This window comes from Phyllostomus hastatus, unplaced genomic scaffold (assembly GCF_019186645.2).
Source record: "Phyllostomus hastatus isolate PE091 unplaced genomic scaffold, TTU_PhHast_1.1 phas_contig_34, whole genome shotgun sequence".
NCBI lineage: Eukaryota > Metazoa > Chordata > Mammalia > Chiroptera > Phyllostomidae > Phyllostomus > Phyllostomus hastatus.
In genome coordinates, this window is record NW_025333857.1 from 23,590,981 (window position 1) to 23,607,480 (window position 16,500).

Below are 16,500 nucleotides of genomic sequence, written 5' to 3' on the forward strand. Positions count from 1 at the left end.
GGGGAGGAGGGGGATGTGGATGTGTTGGTGGGGAACTGAGATCACAGGCTTCCTTCTTAACTTAAAAATGTAAAAAGTCCATGATCTGAGCTGTGGTCAGTGAAGATTGCTGATGACTTCTGGTGGAAGAAACCTTCCTACAGAGGTCAGCTGAAATTCATTTTATCTCATCCTCATTATGCTATTTCCTTTGGGTTCTCACAGTGGGTTTAACATCAGAGACGTTAACACACCAGACATATTTTTCCAGACAGAGTTAAGTTCTGTGAGTCATGTGGATGTCCTGGCCACGTCATTTGGTTTCCTGTAGGATTTATACCTCCTCTTGCAAGTGAAAAAAAAAAACAAAAAACAAAAACCAGTGTGCATACTAATTACTACACTTGGTTGAGATCCTGGGATAAATTTTAGAAATCCATCTCCCCTCACTTTATATTCCTTGGAAGCCGGGAGGATAAGAGGAGAATTAGCAGAAATTTGTTTGTGCGGTGGTTTCCCAAAGCTCTCTGCCCTTTACAGTCTGTGGAACTGTACTCTCAGGGGTGATTAGACTTTGTCAGGGAACAGGCTCCCTTTCTATGTGTTTCTCTACAAAACTCGAGGGTCAGAGTTCATACAGCTCTTGTTCAAAAGGGCCTGCCCGCCTCCTGGGCTGATGACACTGTACATTGGACAGGAACGCTGGTTAGACTGCTAATCGGAGCAGCCTTCTGCTCCCCTTCTCAAGGAAGGGAGCAGCCTTCTGCTCCCCTTCTCAAAGGAAGGGTGGCTTCTGGTGAAACAAAACCCCAAACTCAGCTATGCAAATCATTCTGGATGACTCTCTGGGGCTGCCTGTTCTTCTTGAATAGTGTGGCATTTATGATACTTGGGGAAAACTTTCCAGGAAGCTGGAACAACAATTCTGTACCTCAGAGACTAAATCCTGCTTTTCAAAATGATCCTTGAGTTGTTTTACAAATAGTAACAGCCAAAACAGTCATAGGAAAGGCCTGCTTCTTTGTAAACAGAATCTAATTCCCAGCTCCCTTTGGGTCCCAAGGTCCTATAAACCTGGGTTATTTGTTAGGAACCTCTTTGGGTTGGAGGTGATTTCCCACATATAGAAAATAAATACCCCAGGTTGATTTGGCCACAAGCCAGGAACACTAGACAGAGCCTCAGTTGAAAAGTGCAGTATTGTGAATAAAATAGGGTTTAAGATACCTGTTTGACATTAGGCCCTTTCTTTGTTTCAGGCTGTTGTTACTCATCACCAGGAGAACTACCTGTTCTCCCCCTGCTTCAGTACATCTTGGACACTCCCTACAGGACTGCTAATGCCCCTAAGGGCCCAAACTCAGCCCTTGCTTTCCTTTGCAGTCACCACTGAGTCTCACTAGTCTAGTAGAATCCTTAGGGGATTCTCCCAAAATTTACATGCCTAGGTTCCAGAGAGAATCAAATTCGGCATATGTGGGGTAGGGCTCGAGCCAGCAGACTGCCCTGTAACTCTGATGCACAACTCAAGAGCCAGCCGCTGTCTGGACCAAGTCCAAGTCCTCCCTAGCAAAGGTTTGAGGCTTGTAAGTGTTGGTCACAGGTCACCAGGCTCTACAATGACTCCCAGACCGCAGCCCTGGCCTTCCCTTCTGCTCCTTGGGTTTTGCCATTCGTCTCACCTGGAGTGACTTCCTCTTTCTCGTCTATCCCAACTCTACCTATTTTTAAGTTTCCATTCAAGTTCTAACTCTTATTCTAAGAACCTTTCTTTGATCAGCCTGGCAAAATATGTCCTCTCCTTACTTTGGACTTCAGTGCCTCTGTTATTTTATCTGATACTTTCTCACATGCTTTACATTAGTTTTGTATTTAATACATATCAAGCCTCCATTGTACATGATGTCTTCTGGGGAGAAAGTGGCAGTAAAAATTGTGTAGTCTTGACTTCAGGCTTTTTGCTGGTGATGATATTCACCCCATATAATCACAGGGACTTCTGACTTACCAGAAAAGGATACGATTGAACCCAGCAGTTGTTCAATGGCCTTGACTGTGTGTAGTTGGAAGACAAACCATATAAAATTGATTCAGTGGGGATTCTGGCCGAGATCCCATGGGATTCTTGGCAGTTGTCAAGACATCTCAAATTCACAGTAAACAAACAAAAACTCCCCTAAAAGATTTTAACCTAAAGCCAATTTATTTTCCTTTTGAGATTAACACAATAGTCAGCAGTGAATTTTGCCCTGCTCTAGGCTTTGTTATTATAATAAGAAGTGTAAGATTACTGTTCAAAGAAAACCAAAAATTATTTCAGGCTTAGAGAGGGCTGACAAATGTTTTTGTTAGTATTTCCCTCTCATCTCTAATTTACAGATTGATGATGGGCTGACTTCCTTTGTGGGGGGATTTCTGCAGGGTGTCTTTGTTTAGTGCCCATTGGGTTTACCTGTTCTGTGGCTGATGGCTCTTTTCCCCTCTGTTGCAGATGATGGGAGGCAAAGGCCTTAAACAAGCTACGGAAATTGCTATTTTAAATGCCAACTACATGGCCAAGCGATTAGAAAAACACTACAGAGTTCTTTTCCGAGGTGCAAGAGGCAAGTATTAACTGTAGTCTGCCATCACTTTGTTTTTTTCTTGGCCAAACCAAGTTTGACGAGTAGATGTGGCTTTTCTGAAGTGGGTGGAAAACATGTGTTGCTTAGTATATACCATAGAAAAGTGTAGAGTTGTTAGAAACAACTTCAATTTAGTGAACAGTTCAGGGATATCAGCATTTGCAAGGCTCTGTGATGAAGTTAGTCCACACAGCCCAGGCCAACACCACTGAGAGACAGACACACAAGTGTCATGGGCTCCTTACCTCACAAAGTGATATGGGAGTGCCTCCAAAGAGTAGAGAAATTCAGATCGGGCAGAGGCAGGACGGAATAGCTGGGAGAGCCTTCTGGGAGCAGCCATTGGAGATGATTCTGGAAGGAAGTGTGACAGAGTCCAAGCAAATGGAGATCCAGGGGGCAGCCAGGGACACAGGAGTGGCCTGGGTGGCAGGAGTGTTGAGTGAGTCGAAGGGTGGGATAGGAGGGGAGGGAGCAGATGAGGATGAGGTTGGAGGGGTGTCATGGGGCCTTGAGGGTCTTAGAAGGCCCTGGACTTTACCTTGGAGCCAGAAAGGTTTTTGAGGAGAGGAATGAGAGGATTAAGAGAATATTGACATTGTTAAGGCAGTGGCATGGGATGAACATGCTATTAGAAGTGGAATCAGCCCTGGCAAGTGTGGTAGGAGGTTGGAGCATCATCCTGTAACTGAAAGGTTGCGGGTTCAATTCCCAGTCAGGACACATACCTAGGTTTCAGGTTTGTCCCCGGTCCAGGCACAAGTGTGTATGATCTTCAGTCCTGGGGTGGATCCTCAGTCTGGGTGTGTAGGAAGGCAATGGACAGATGTTTCTGTGGCAATGATGTTTCTTTCTCTCCCCTCCCCTCTCTCCCTCTAAAAAAGCAAATGAAAATGTCCTCTGGTAAGGATTTAAAAAAAAAAAGAAGAATCATTGAAAGTTACTGATGAGTTGAGTGTAAAGAAAATTTTAGGTAAACCTTTAAGCTCTTAGGCTTATAATAGAGGGAATAATAGATGTAGGAACAAAGTTGCCCTGGAGGTGACAGGGAGAGGTGGTGCCAGGCAGACACAGCACATTGGCTGTGGGCTCAGAATCCAAGAACAATAACAGAGGGGACTTGGTGCAGAGAGACAGCAGTGGGCAAGCTGTGCGCCCAGACCTCGGCTGCAGGGCGAGGCTCCTCTTTGGCTTTGGGTTTCTCTGGCCCAGGAGTAATGTACATTTACCTCTGTGATTTTTTATTTAAAGGCCAGTCTTCCCTTATAAATATGTACCCAAAGGGATTGTTCTAGCACTTGAAAATAGAAGAGAACTAAATAACCAGAGCTCTGAAAAGCTCCCCAGAGAGCAGAAAAGAAAGTTGTGGGCAGTATGTCTCTAAGCAGCACAATGAAATGCTCTGAAGTGGATATTAAAGAAACCACTAGGGCTACTAATTAATTCAGATACGTCTCTCCCACTGAGAAATGCATCCTGCTTATGTGCTGACTTTTGGGGATAGCTTCAGTGTTTGTTTTTCTTGGTTATATAATAATATATAGATACTCAACAGGGAAAAGTTGGCAAATAAAAAAGTAGGGGGAAGAAAATGTAAATGACCCATAGTTCTTTCCAGCAGACATAACTACTGTTAATATGTTGCTATATTCTTTGTCATCTTAGTTTTAGACAGTTGAGATCATATTATAAACACAGTTTATATCCTGTTTTTCAAACTATATCTTATACTGTGACCATTTCCCCATGCCATGAAATGCTCTTTGGAAGTGGCTCTATCAGTTCTACTGTGTGATCACACCGTGATGTAAGCCGTTCTATAGGCTTTCCCACCAGAGTTTGCATTTCCAACAATGCTGCAATGAATATCCTTTACTTAGATTTTTTTAAAAAATCTCGGATTATTTCCTTAGGTCAGAGTTACAGAGGAGAAATTTTGTGTCAGAGGAAATGAGTTGTGTGAATTCACTTAAGCTCTTGATGCGTGTGGCCGAGTTGTCCCCCTGAGGCTCGGAGCCACTGTGTTTCTGTGTCGGTGGGTGAGGGCGGCCATCGCAGCAGGGCCCAGTGAGCGCGAGAACTCGACACAGACCAAAACCAAAATATCTTCGCCAAGTTGATGAGTCAAAAGCGATTTTTTTTTGCTTTAATTTAAACAAGATTATGAATTTTTTCCTATTTTTAAGATTTCTTTATGATTAACTATATTTGACAACTTCATGGAGATAGAATTCACATACCACACAAATCAACGTCTTAAAATGCACAATTCAATTCTTTTTAGTATGAGCCAGAGCTGTGTGATGCACAGTTTAGCTCTTTAAAGCAGCAATGAATGTGACCTGGACTGCGTGGGGGTGGGGGGCGGCCCCCAGCAGTGAGGAGAGTGAGCTGGTGTTTCTCTGGGGCTCACCAGTGCTCAGAGTTGCTGTGGCTGCTTTGGGCAGAGATGGTCCTAGTCCAAAGGGATTAAACACAAAAAAGAGAAATAAAATGTCCATTTGTTTCAACATTTTACCCCAGAATTAAATAATGAATCCTGTTTCTCATCCCAAGAAGAAGAAGAAGAAGACTGGTGATCACAGACTTTATTACCCAGCCCCAGAGTTCATGAAACCAAACATTGTCTCGTGGTTGATCGGGTAAACACACTCATACAACTTGAGGCTTCCTACTTTAGGGCCTAGAAAGAATTAGCACTGTACCTCCCAAGGGCCCAAAATAGAAATGTTTTGAAACACAATGTATTCCAAAATGTCTAAAGGCAATATTTGAAGACCATTATTCATCTTAATTCTATTTACTAGCTCAAAATAAGACTTCAGAGTTACTGATGACTATGAGGCAATAATTTTAATGAACTCCAGGCCTCTCTTTATGAACCATTTTTTTTGAGAGATTTAAAAATATGAGCTAAACAGTTGAGGCTTATGGTTTTGCAAAGCAAAGAAGTGGCAGGCAAGAATTGGGATGAGGAGCAGCAGAAGTATTTATTCTGCTAGGCTGTGGAAAGAAGGGCTTACCTCATGTAAAATACCTTTTCAAAGGATGAATTAAAAAAATTTTGCCCTGGCTGGGTATCCCAGTTGGTGAGAACATCAACTTGATACGCCAAGGTTACGGGTTCAGTCACCGTCAAGACACATATGAGAATCAACCAATGGATGCATCAATAAGTGGAACAACAAATTGATGTTTCTTTCTTTCTCTCTCTTGCCCTTTCTCTCTCTGTCTCTAAAATCATTAAATTAAAAAAATAAATAAAAATTTCACAGGTGTCTGTCTACTCTTGTGGAGACTATGCTCAGTGTTTGACCTAATTGGAGTTCTTGTCAGTGGATCAGACAACTTTGTTTATATCCCAATGTTTCATTTATGTTTTAAATTTTTAAATGCCTGTTCAGTTTTGACCTTGGATAAACCCAACTCCACTTGGAAATTCTTGTCCCTGAAGAGGCTTCGCAGTGGCCTTTAGCGGGTGGACATGGGCCTCAGGAGCTGGGCCCTCACATTCCTGGCTGGGAAGAGAGTCCTCCTGAGGCCTGGAGCCCCACCTAACCCACTTCATTCCCAGGAGAACAGTCAGGAGCTTTGATTCTGTTGGTTGTGGTCCCTGGATTGCAACTGAAAAGCTTGACTGAGCGTTGATTCTCCACCCAAGCTATATAATCAGCTAGTGAGTCCCTGTATTTCTAGGCAATCACTCTGAGGCTTAGAGATAAGCCTGTTATCAAGGAGGGTCTTGAGAAGTCGTCTTTTCCTGTAGCACTGTTCTGTAGCCTCGAAAGATAATTAACTTATGGGCGGGAGTTGGGAGAGAAGATGTTGTAATCCCAGAGTCAAGCCACTTTTATCTTACTTTTCCATCATCCCAACCCCTCCTCTCCTTGCACCTTTGACTTGGTGTCTATTCAGACTCTCAGTTATAGTCATGGTTAGGCCCAGCGGAAACACCTACTCCGGGAAAATTAAAATTTGCACTAATCAGTTTATACAATTTCTACTTCAGATTGCCCTGACTCACCATATGCCATAGAAGGTTTGTATATCTTTTCTCCTTAAAACTGCAAAGATGAACATCTTGGGATCTGGCCTCCAAAAGCCACTAAGTTTAAATTTCACCACTTTCAGGCCTCAAATAGAGAGAGAAAGGGACAGAAGCTGAAATTCCACTACAGTTTCTATTTAAATGCCCTAGACTATGGATTTAGAAAACATCTGAACCTCATTTTGAAAGTGGAGCCCTTCCCAAACCACTGGCTGCGGTGGGGGCCTCTGCAGATGAAGGCTTGGTGTTAGCGGTTCTGGGTTTGGCTTGGCTTGATGGGGCCTTTCAGCTATTGCTGAACCTCTGAAAGATTCTGCTCTCTCCCACCAGCAAGAGTAAGTCCTCTCTGTTGTCATGAGCCCCTTCCCTCCTCCCCGCTCTGTCACTGAATGTCCTTCAGAGCAGTGAGCTTCATTACCCTTCTTTGTTAAGTCATTGTCACAATGTTGGTTTGGCTGCCAGAGGCCCGGAGAAGAAAGGTCAAAGGTTGGGCTCCCAAAATGGTGTAGCATAGTAGGGCATTTAGGAACCTTGAAATTAACAGTCAATGAGGACTGTTGTCTCCTGATTTTTCCCCAGAACTTTCCAACTGACACTTTTTTCCCCTGAGTTTACCTACTAACAAAGACAACTTTCTTTCTTTTTTCTTTTTTTTTTTTTTTAAAGATTTTCTTTCTCTATTTTTAGAGAGAGGGGAAGGGAGGGAGAGAAACATCAACCTGTGGTTGCCTCTTGCATGCCCCCCCACTGGGGACCTGGCCTGCAACCCATGCAACCCACGCATATGTCCCAACTGGGAATTGAGCCAGTGACTTCTTGGTTCATAGGCTGGCACTCAATCCACTGAGCCACACCAGCTGGGGCTGAAGACAGCTTTCTACTTTGGAATCACACTGCTCATAATTTTTTTCATTGTGGACACTATTACACATGTCCCGTTTCCTTCCCTCTGCTCCCCTCCCCTCAGCCCTTGCCCTCCCCTTGGCCTTCACCACATTGTTGTGTGTGCCCATGAGCTGATCTCTTCCCGTCCTCCCCCAGCACCCTCTTCCCTCTGAGATCTGTCAGTCTGTTCCAAGTGTCTGTGCCTCTGGTTTTATTTTGTTCCTCAGTTTATTTTGTTCATTAGATTCTTCATATGAGTGAGATCACATGGTATTTGTCTTTTTCTGACTGGCTTATTTCACTTAGCATAAAGGTCTCCAGGTCCATCCATGCTGTCACAAAGGGTAAATGTACCACTGTGTAAATGGACACAGACTATTTACAGATTGTGGCTATTGGAAATAATGCTGCTATGAACATAGGGGTATATATATTCTTTCTGATTGGTGTTTTGGGATTCTCAGGATATATTCTCAGAAGTGGGATCGCTGGGTCAAAAGGCAGATCCACTTTTAGTTTTCTTGAGGAAACTCCATACCGTTTGCCACAATGGCTGCACCAATTGGCATTCCCATCAACAGCGCATAAGAGTTTCCTTTTCTCCACATCCTCGCCAGCACTTGTTTATTGATTTATTGATGATGGCCATTCTGGTAGGTATGGGGTGATATGTCACTGTGGTTATAATTTGCATCTTTCTGATGATTAGTGACACTGAGCATTTTTTTCACATGTCTATTGGCCATCTGTATGTCCTCTTTGGGGTAGTGTCTGTTCAGGCCCATTTTTTAATTGGGTTGTTTGCCTTCCTGGTGTTGAGTTGTGTAAGTTCAGATGTATCCTTGATGAATATGTTCTCCCATACAGTCGATTCCTTTTTCATTTTGTTGATGGTTTCTTTAGTTGTGCAGAAGCTTTTTAGTTTGACGTAGTCCCATTAGTTTACTTTTTCCTTTGTTTCCCTTGCCCTGGGAGATCTATTGGCTATGTGACATTCCTCACAAATTGAATCATCATTGTTACAAAGTATGTTTTAAAAATATGCAGTGTCAGTATATTCAAAGTCTCAGGATCTCATACTTTTATACTCAAACCAAACCAACCCTTTCATATGTATTCATTACGTAAAAAGCAGAGCAGTTCACAGACTATCTTCAGGGGCTATTAATGACTGGAACTATTTTTCTCAGGCGGGAGGAGTCCTCGGCTCCAAGAACCTGTAAGTAGATTCATTATTTGTTGAGAGGGAGGAAAGCAGTATAAGAAAGAGTATGTTATTATCTATCTCATGGGTAGATACTTTCCTCAAAGGAAATTCATCAGTTGTGTGGGCCATGGAATTTGGGAAGCTCCCAGGATGTTGTTCTTTTATGAAAATGCTGACATTTTTGGTGATTTATTTTGGACAATGGACCACTGGTCAACAGCTCACACTGGGGAGACAGCGGCCTGGGTATAGTGAGGCAATCAGCTTACAGTGACTTTGGCCCCATCAACTCCTTGCGCTTGTGGTGTGCTCTTTGACAGCCCCTATTTCTAATTCTCAGTCTGAAAACAAACCTTCAAAAGCCCCATCGAAGAATCACATAAAATTCTGTATCTTATGGAAATATGTTTAGTATATTTACCTACACACAGAAGACACAGTTTTGTGATGTGAAGGGCAAAGTTTCTGAACAGGGTGTCAATGGATCTTTAGTTTTAGAAATATTTTGTATAGAAGGATCAGGTCTGTGATGACTATTGCAAGTAGATTTTAGGGCCTCAGAGTTAGAAATAATCTCATCCCCAGAAATCTCTGTTGAATGTTCCAGTGGTGCCTTGGCCCCAGAGTCACACCTCCTATTAGCTTCTTGGCTCATGGGTGTGTTATGTACTCAGGGTTGGATACACTAGCCTGACCTGTTAAAAATTCTAATTTGTAATAAGAGCATAGGAAATCTTTGTTTTCAACTATAAACTTAGAATGCATTATAATATGCATTAAAAAGCTGATTTATTTGCTCACTTGTTTGGGTAAAACAACAAGCTGATGCTAATCTTGAGTTGAAACAATTTTCCCAAACAGGTTTTGTGGCTCATGAATTCATTTTGGATCTAAGACCCTTCAAAAAGTCTGCAAATATTGAGGCTGTGGATGTGGCCAAGAGGCTTCAGGATTACGGTGAGTAGTCTCATGAGAGTGACCCCTTGTAGGGAGAGGAACTTGGGCTGTCACCTTTCAGCAGCTGCCCATGCTGGCCATGGACCACCTCCAGGGGCACAAACCGAATGTGTGGTTGCCGTAGGAAACTGATGCACAGGCTAAACGGGGAGCCCAGGGTTCCAGGCAACTTTTAGAGTGATTCAGAAAAAACTCCCTTATGACTGCATTTGTACTGACCTTTCATGCATCTTGACCCCATGCAGCCAAGGAAAGAAGTCTGTATAGTTAACAAAATTAAAAATACCAAAGAAAATGATTGTTGTTCTCCACTTGGTAAACAGAGAGGTCCATGAAGAGTTAAGTTGGTGTAATGGAAAAAAGATCTTGCAAGTAAACTGTATAAGTGGTAGAGATGAATGGCATTGTGTATTCATATATGTATATTTAAATCCTCACTGAAGATATGTTTATTGATTTGATTTTAATTTTTAGAAGACTTTAGTTATTTTTAGAGAGAAGGGAAGGGAGGGAGAAAGAGAGGGAGAGAAACATAAATGTGTGGTTGCCTCTTATGTGTCCCCTGCTGGGGACCTGGCCTGCAACCAAGGCATGTTCCCTGACTGGGAATCAAACCAGTGACCCTTTGGTTCACAGGTCCACGCTCAATCTACTGAACCACACCAGCCAGAGCATGTTTATTGATTTGAGAGAAAGAGAGAGAGAGACATTGAGAGACATCAATGTGAGAAACAACAACTGGTTGCGTACATGCTCTCACCGGGGATTGGAACCCACACCCTTTTTGGTGTGTGGGGACAGCCCTCCAACCAGCTGAGCCATGCAGCCAGGGCTAGATTCATATTTATAACCATTTCAGTCATGACACAGCTGTTTCAGCTGCCTTTAGAGGTGAAGGAATGGGCACATGTTTTCACAGAGATAATGCAATTTTCTTTGAAAGATTATAAGAGACATGGGCCCTTTGTATATTAGTGGATGTTCATTCAGCACAGCCTTTATTAAAATATACTTTCTTAGTGATATTATTAATAATATCAAAGTTCTCAGAAAGGCTAAGTTGTAGAGAACCTTCCTTTTCAATGGATGTGGAGTCCTATCTGAATTTTAATGATGATTTGAGTGAGTTCTTTTAATAAAGAAAATGAAAACAATAATTTAGTAGGTTTACTACTGCATCATAATGTGAATTCCACGTGTGTGACTCATTCTCTCTTGAATGAATGAACTTATTATGTAAAGTTACATCGATAATAAATGGGAAGCTAGAGAATGGTTTCATTAATGAAGTTAGCAGTTACCTCATCAAAGTCTCCCCTTGGCTGTTCCTGTGACCTGACTCAGTCTCCTGACATCACACCTGGCTGCAGCAGCATGTGGAGGGAGAGAGAGAAGAGGCCAGGAGGGAGTTGGTAATCGAAGTCACCACCCACTATTTCCATGTTCTTTTCTCTTCAAGCTTGATGTTATTTTGATGTTTGGTGGAGTGATTGCCACACTTGCCCTGAGCCCAGAATCGTCCAGGAGGCTGGCACATAGTAGGCACTCAGAATATATGTGTTTAATGAGTGAGAGAATGAATGAATGAATGAATGAATAAGTAACAAAAACAACAATAAAAATGATGACGCAGATTCTGGATTTTAGTTCTGCCTACTGAATCAGAATTTCCAGCAGTGCTCTGCTGGGTAGCTCGGTTGAAGTGTCTTCTCAATGTGCCAGGATGGCTGGTTCGATACCTGGTCAGGGCACATATTAGTTATATGTGCCAATGAATGCATAAATAAGTAGAAAAAAAATTGATGTTTCTTTCTCTCTCTCCTTTCCTTTCTCTTAAAAAAAAAAGTCAATAAAGGAATTTCCAGGGGAAAGACCTAGTAATCTGTATATTTAACAAGCACCCCATGCGTGAGTCTTAACAGACAAGTGGGGGACTCGCTGCCTTAGGGCGGAGGTTTTCAAACATAACTAACGATTGGAATCACCTGGAGATTTTTAAAAATTACTTATTTATTTAAAGAGAGAGGGAGGGCAGGTGAAAGAGAGAAACATCTATGTGCAAGAGAGACATCAATCAGTTGCCTCTTGCACACCCCCAAATGGGGACCTGGCCTACAACCCAGGCATGTGCCCTCACCAGGAATTGAACCCGTGACCTTTCAGTTTACAGTCTGACACTCAATCCACTGAGCCACACCAGCCAAGGCTACCTGGAGAGTTTTTAAATCCAGATTTCTGAGCCCTACCTTAGACAGCCTGAATCAGGGTCAAGATCCAGGAATTTGTGTTTCCAGGACAACTCAGATAGGTCCACAAGTGGAAACCACTACAGCAGGGTATGCTGGGCTGAATTTGCTCATGTGGACTTGAGGTCAGACTTTATGATACCAAATTTTGTTTAAAAAAATCAAATTCCATTTTGGTTAAGGTGAAAGTTTTATGTGTTTGTCAAAACTTATTAATTGCACACTTAAGATTTGTGCATTTTACTGTATGTAAATTTAGTTACAAAAACACGTGAACCAGATACTGAATTCTAGTTACTGATATGCACGCTGACAATTTTAAAGGAGAAGTATACTTATGATAGCAGCATACTTTGAAATGCATCAAAAATAAGATGTAAGGGTAACTGAATACATATGTGATAAAGAAAACAGGGTGTCATTGTAGAATCTAGGTAGAAGGTATTTGGGTGTGTACTCTTTCTAACTTATTGGTATGTTGGAAAATTTTTGTAATAAAGTATTGAGGAGACAACTTTTACAGCATGATGCTCACGCACCCACATAACGATGCAGTGGAACTGGGAGCTCTGCACTCCAGAGCGGACTTACCCGAGGCCTACCAACCTGGGGGTTGTTCTTCCTCTTTTCAAGTTTTGCAGAAAAAGTATAAAATACAGCGAAAGTTGTTTTTGGCTTTTGTCTGGGAAAGCTCTGTCTTGACCATGTTTCTTGTCAATTTATCTTACATGTGAAAACTAAAGGAAATGTAGAAACACCTTCAGCCTGTGTTTAGTGTAAAGGCAAAGGCTTTCCACGCAGCACCAAATCCTGGGGACAGTGACACTCACTCAGGCTCCTTCCTGCCTGTTACCTCATTATTCAGCTTTTGGTAGGCTTTGATGTTGCAATTTCTCGTAATTGCAAGTAATAATTCATGAACATTGTAGAAAGTTTCTAAAACACAGAGAAATAAAAATCCCTGTCTCATTTTCTGATGATAACCCATTAAAATTTTACTGTTGTTTAGTACTCATTTAGTATTTATTTTTTAGTATTCTTTTAATATTTATTCTTTGGTATTTGTTAGTATTCAAGGTGTCTTCCCTCATAATATACATATATATATACACACACACATATGTAAACACTTAGTCCTTTTTTAAATAAAATGGGACATTATGTAGCTGGGGTTTTTCACTTAATATTTTTGAATGTTTACACAATTTAACAAATATACAGTGCTGAAATGAATCCCCAGATACATATATTAGCAATGGTTTCCTTGGGATAATTTATAGGATAGGGAGTGTTTCTTCCAAATTGGGGAGGTCAAAATTAAGTGACACGTGTTGCCTGGTCTCCCCTGCAGGATTTCACGCCCCTACCATGTCCTGGCCAGTGGCAGGGACTCTTATGATTGAGCCCACTGAGTCGGAAGACAAGGCAGAGCTGGACAGATTCTGTGACGCCATGATCAGTATTCGGCAGGAAATTGCCGACATTGAGGAGGGCCGCCTGGACCCTACAGTCAACCCGCTGAAGGTGTGCAGGCGCTGGTACTCTATTCTAAATATCCCACAGAGGAGAGTTGTCGGGTCAGTGTGTCGGCAACCGCTGAACTCTCTCATCAGAAGATGATATTCTTGCCTAGAATTAAGGCCATTCTTCTGAGAAGATGATGCACTTATTACTTGGAAGTTTAAATCTTTTTTTTTTTAAATATTTTATTATTTGTAGAGAGGGAAGGGAGGGAGAAAGAGAGAGAGAAATATCAGTGTGTGGTTGCTGGGGGCCGTGGCCTGCAACCCAGGCATGTGCTCTTACTGGGAATCGAACCTGTGATGGGAAGTTTAAATCTTGAATGTAGTGGTTACTCAAGCATAATGTAGATCTTTTCTATATCTTAACTTTGTTTATGTAATTGTTTGGGGGTTGTGGGAGCTACACACCACATCCCCCCAACTGGTTGCTAAGGAGGGAGCACAGGCTGAAGGGCTCTATTTAGTTGAGGGCTCTTATTTTGTCTCTATTTGATGCATTCTAGTGAGATTATTTGCCTCACACACTTGGGATAAAGAGAAGTTCTTTTATTAGTTACCGCTTAGAACAACTGGGTTGGTATTTGGCCTGAATGTTTTACAATTTTTATGGCTTATGTTGGAGAAAATTTGCTAGGCATTACCCACAGAGGTGTATATATTCATTTTACATCTGGTCAAAGTCCTAAATTTCTCGTGAAGTCCAGATATGACTAAGGTGGGGTGTCATGAATTGACAATACCACGAAGGCCATGGTTGTACTGTTGTGGCTCCAAGCTGACAACACATGTGAGATGTTCAGAGAAGCTCAAGCAACTTCTGGAGAGCTGATGGGAGAAGGCAGTCCCCTTAGTGTGAATTTGACAGGGTAATAAAGGAATGCAATATGATAATTTGACAGGGTAATGAAGGAATGCAATATGGTCATTTGTACTGTTCCTCTTTCTCTGGATATTGCTGATTCTTTCAGGATTTAGGCTGTTTTTAAAAATGGCAATAGAAATCCTAAGAACATAATACTGAGTTACAAAAAGCAAGTGGAGAATCATACTCGTAGGATGATATAAGGTTTAAAAATGTACCAAACTATGCTATGTATTGCTTATTAATGTGGGCAGTAATAGTATAAAACATAAGAATGGTGAACACCCAATTCAAGGTAGTGGTTATCACTAGGGAGGAGGGCACGTACAGGCAGTTTCAACTGCCCCTAATGCTTTTTATTTTAAAAGGCTAAGCAAATATGACAATGTGTTGATTTATGTTGGGCAGTAGATGTGCTTATTATATACTACTATAACTTTCTGGTATTTGAAATATTTCACAATAAAAAAAAATTCCTACTAAGATTTCCTTCCCCCCAAATTGAAACAAAACAACAGCCTTCTCTGCCCATGGGCTTCCGTCAGAAGCTCCTGACTGAGGAGAAGGCAGTGTTCTGTTCTGATCCCTCTTTCGCCCATGTCTGTCTCAGATGTCTCCACACTCCCTGACCTGTGTCACATCCTCGCGCTGGGACCGGCCATATTCTAGAGAGGTGGCAGCATTCCCGCTTGTAAGTTCTCCCCTGAAGCTGACCGTGCTGGCTGGGATTGTGCTCATGTGCCTGTGAGGGGCCATCGCCTACTCTGAAGGGCTTCCACGTTTACAGTCTCATAGTAACCATAAGTGGGACGCCTTGTGAAATGTGGGCCATGACGAGGGGAGGACATAGAACACAGGCGTTGGCTTTCAGACCTCTGAAGTCAGAGTCTGAGTGTCAACCACAGGCCTGGACTCTGCAGGGCACACAATGGAGGAAGACAGAACTGGAGTCCCTGTCAAGTAGGCGTTTTCTACTATCACCCAACAGTGAGGTGGCCCCAAAGGCAATTTTTCTTTCTTTTCTGAAAGAGAAAATGCTGTGCAGTTTGTTCGATGGGGTGGAGACAAACATCGAAAGTTGGGTTTGGGGGGATGGTGATGAAGGGTTGGCTTTTAGTTTCTTACACTTTTTGCATACTTGTTGGGCTAGCGGTGTCTTAGGCTGTGGGGATGTCATTGCAATCTTCTCTCCCAAGGGAAACCTCTCAGAATGTCGCAGAACATTTCCATCCTTTGTTCTTACAGCCCTTTGTGAAACCAGAGAACAAATTCTGGCCAACCATTGCCCGGATTGATGACATCTATGGAGATCAGCACCTGGTTTGCACCTGTCCACCCATGGAAGTTTATGAGTCTCCATTTTCTGAACAGAAGAGGGCCTCTTCTTAGTCCTCTCTTCCTGAGTTCAAGTGACTGATTTGATGCCTCTCTCTGGAGCATTGGATAAGCAAGAAATATTTTACCTACCACCCCAGACTCAAGCAGGGGATTTATATACTGTGTATATTTTTGTAATCTCTCTCAAGGTCAGTGTAAATACAATTGGCATAGGGAGTGGGAGCTCATAGTTGGAAGACTGATTTGCTTCAGCGCCTCTGCTTCCACTTGCAGCAGTTGATGTTCAAATCACCTTGATTGGGACCCATTTTTAGATTTTGCATAGAAAATTTGGGGTGTGCGAGGAAGTTTAACTTCAGTGCGGCAAGTTTGCAGACACTGTAGAATCTATAGTGGAGACTCAGTAGACATATTTTTGTTCCAAATAAGTCCTTATGGACGGTGCCATCTGTGGGAATTCCCAGGGCAAATGTTTACATTTTGTATATGCTGCAGAAGTACTTTTCTCTAATTTGGCTAATCTGTAGTAGCTTTTAAGTCTTTTTTTCTCTTTTTTTTCATGTGTGTGGGTTTTTTATCTGTAATTATTAGTATTCTAATAAAAGCATTCCAATTTGAAGAACGTCTTCTGGTCCATTTTTTCAATCTTCCGTGTACAAGTTCAGAGGGATTTGAAGGGTAGTGAGAGTACCTAACCCAATACCATTGTTACATTATCAGTTTACCTTTGGCCGGCTGAAAAAACAGTGTGTATATCTTCTTTAGCAGTGAATACCACTTTGGCTCTTTTTGTTAGAATGTGTTAGGTTGTGGGTAACTGAAACTCAACTA

General features: G+C 42.1%; 1 protein-coding gene across 2 annotated transcripts in view; it reads left to right on the plus strand.

The window, feature by feature from the left end:
• Nucleotides 1–16,274, plus strand: part of GLDC (glycine decarboxylase) — a 79,657-nt gene extending 63,383 nt beyond the window's left edge. Inside the window, exons 21-25 of one of the 2 annotated variants that reach the window (XM_045840865.1) lie at nt 2,471–2,582; nt 9,605–9,700; nt 13,298–13,470; nt 14,942–15,022; nt 15,577–16,274. In XM_045840865.1, the coding sequence (XP_045696821.1) occupies nt 2,471–2,582; nt 9,605–9,700; nt 13,298–13,470; nt 14,942–15,022; nt 15,577–15,720 (606 nt within the window). In that variant the 3' untranslated portion in view covers nt 15,721–16,274. The remainder of the gene's footprint in view (nt 1–2,470; nt 2,583–9,604; nt 9,701–13,297; nt 13,471–14,941; nt 15,023–15,576) is intronic. The other variant, XM_045840866.1, reaches the window with a different exon arrangement.
• The last annotated feature ends 226 nt before the right edge of the window (nt 16,275–16,500 follow it).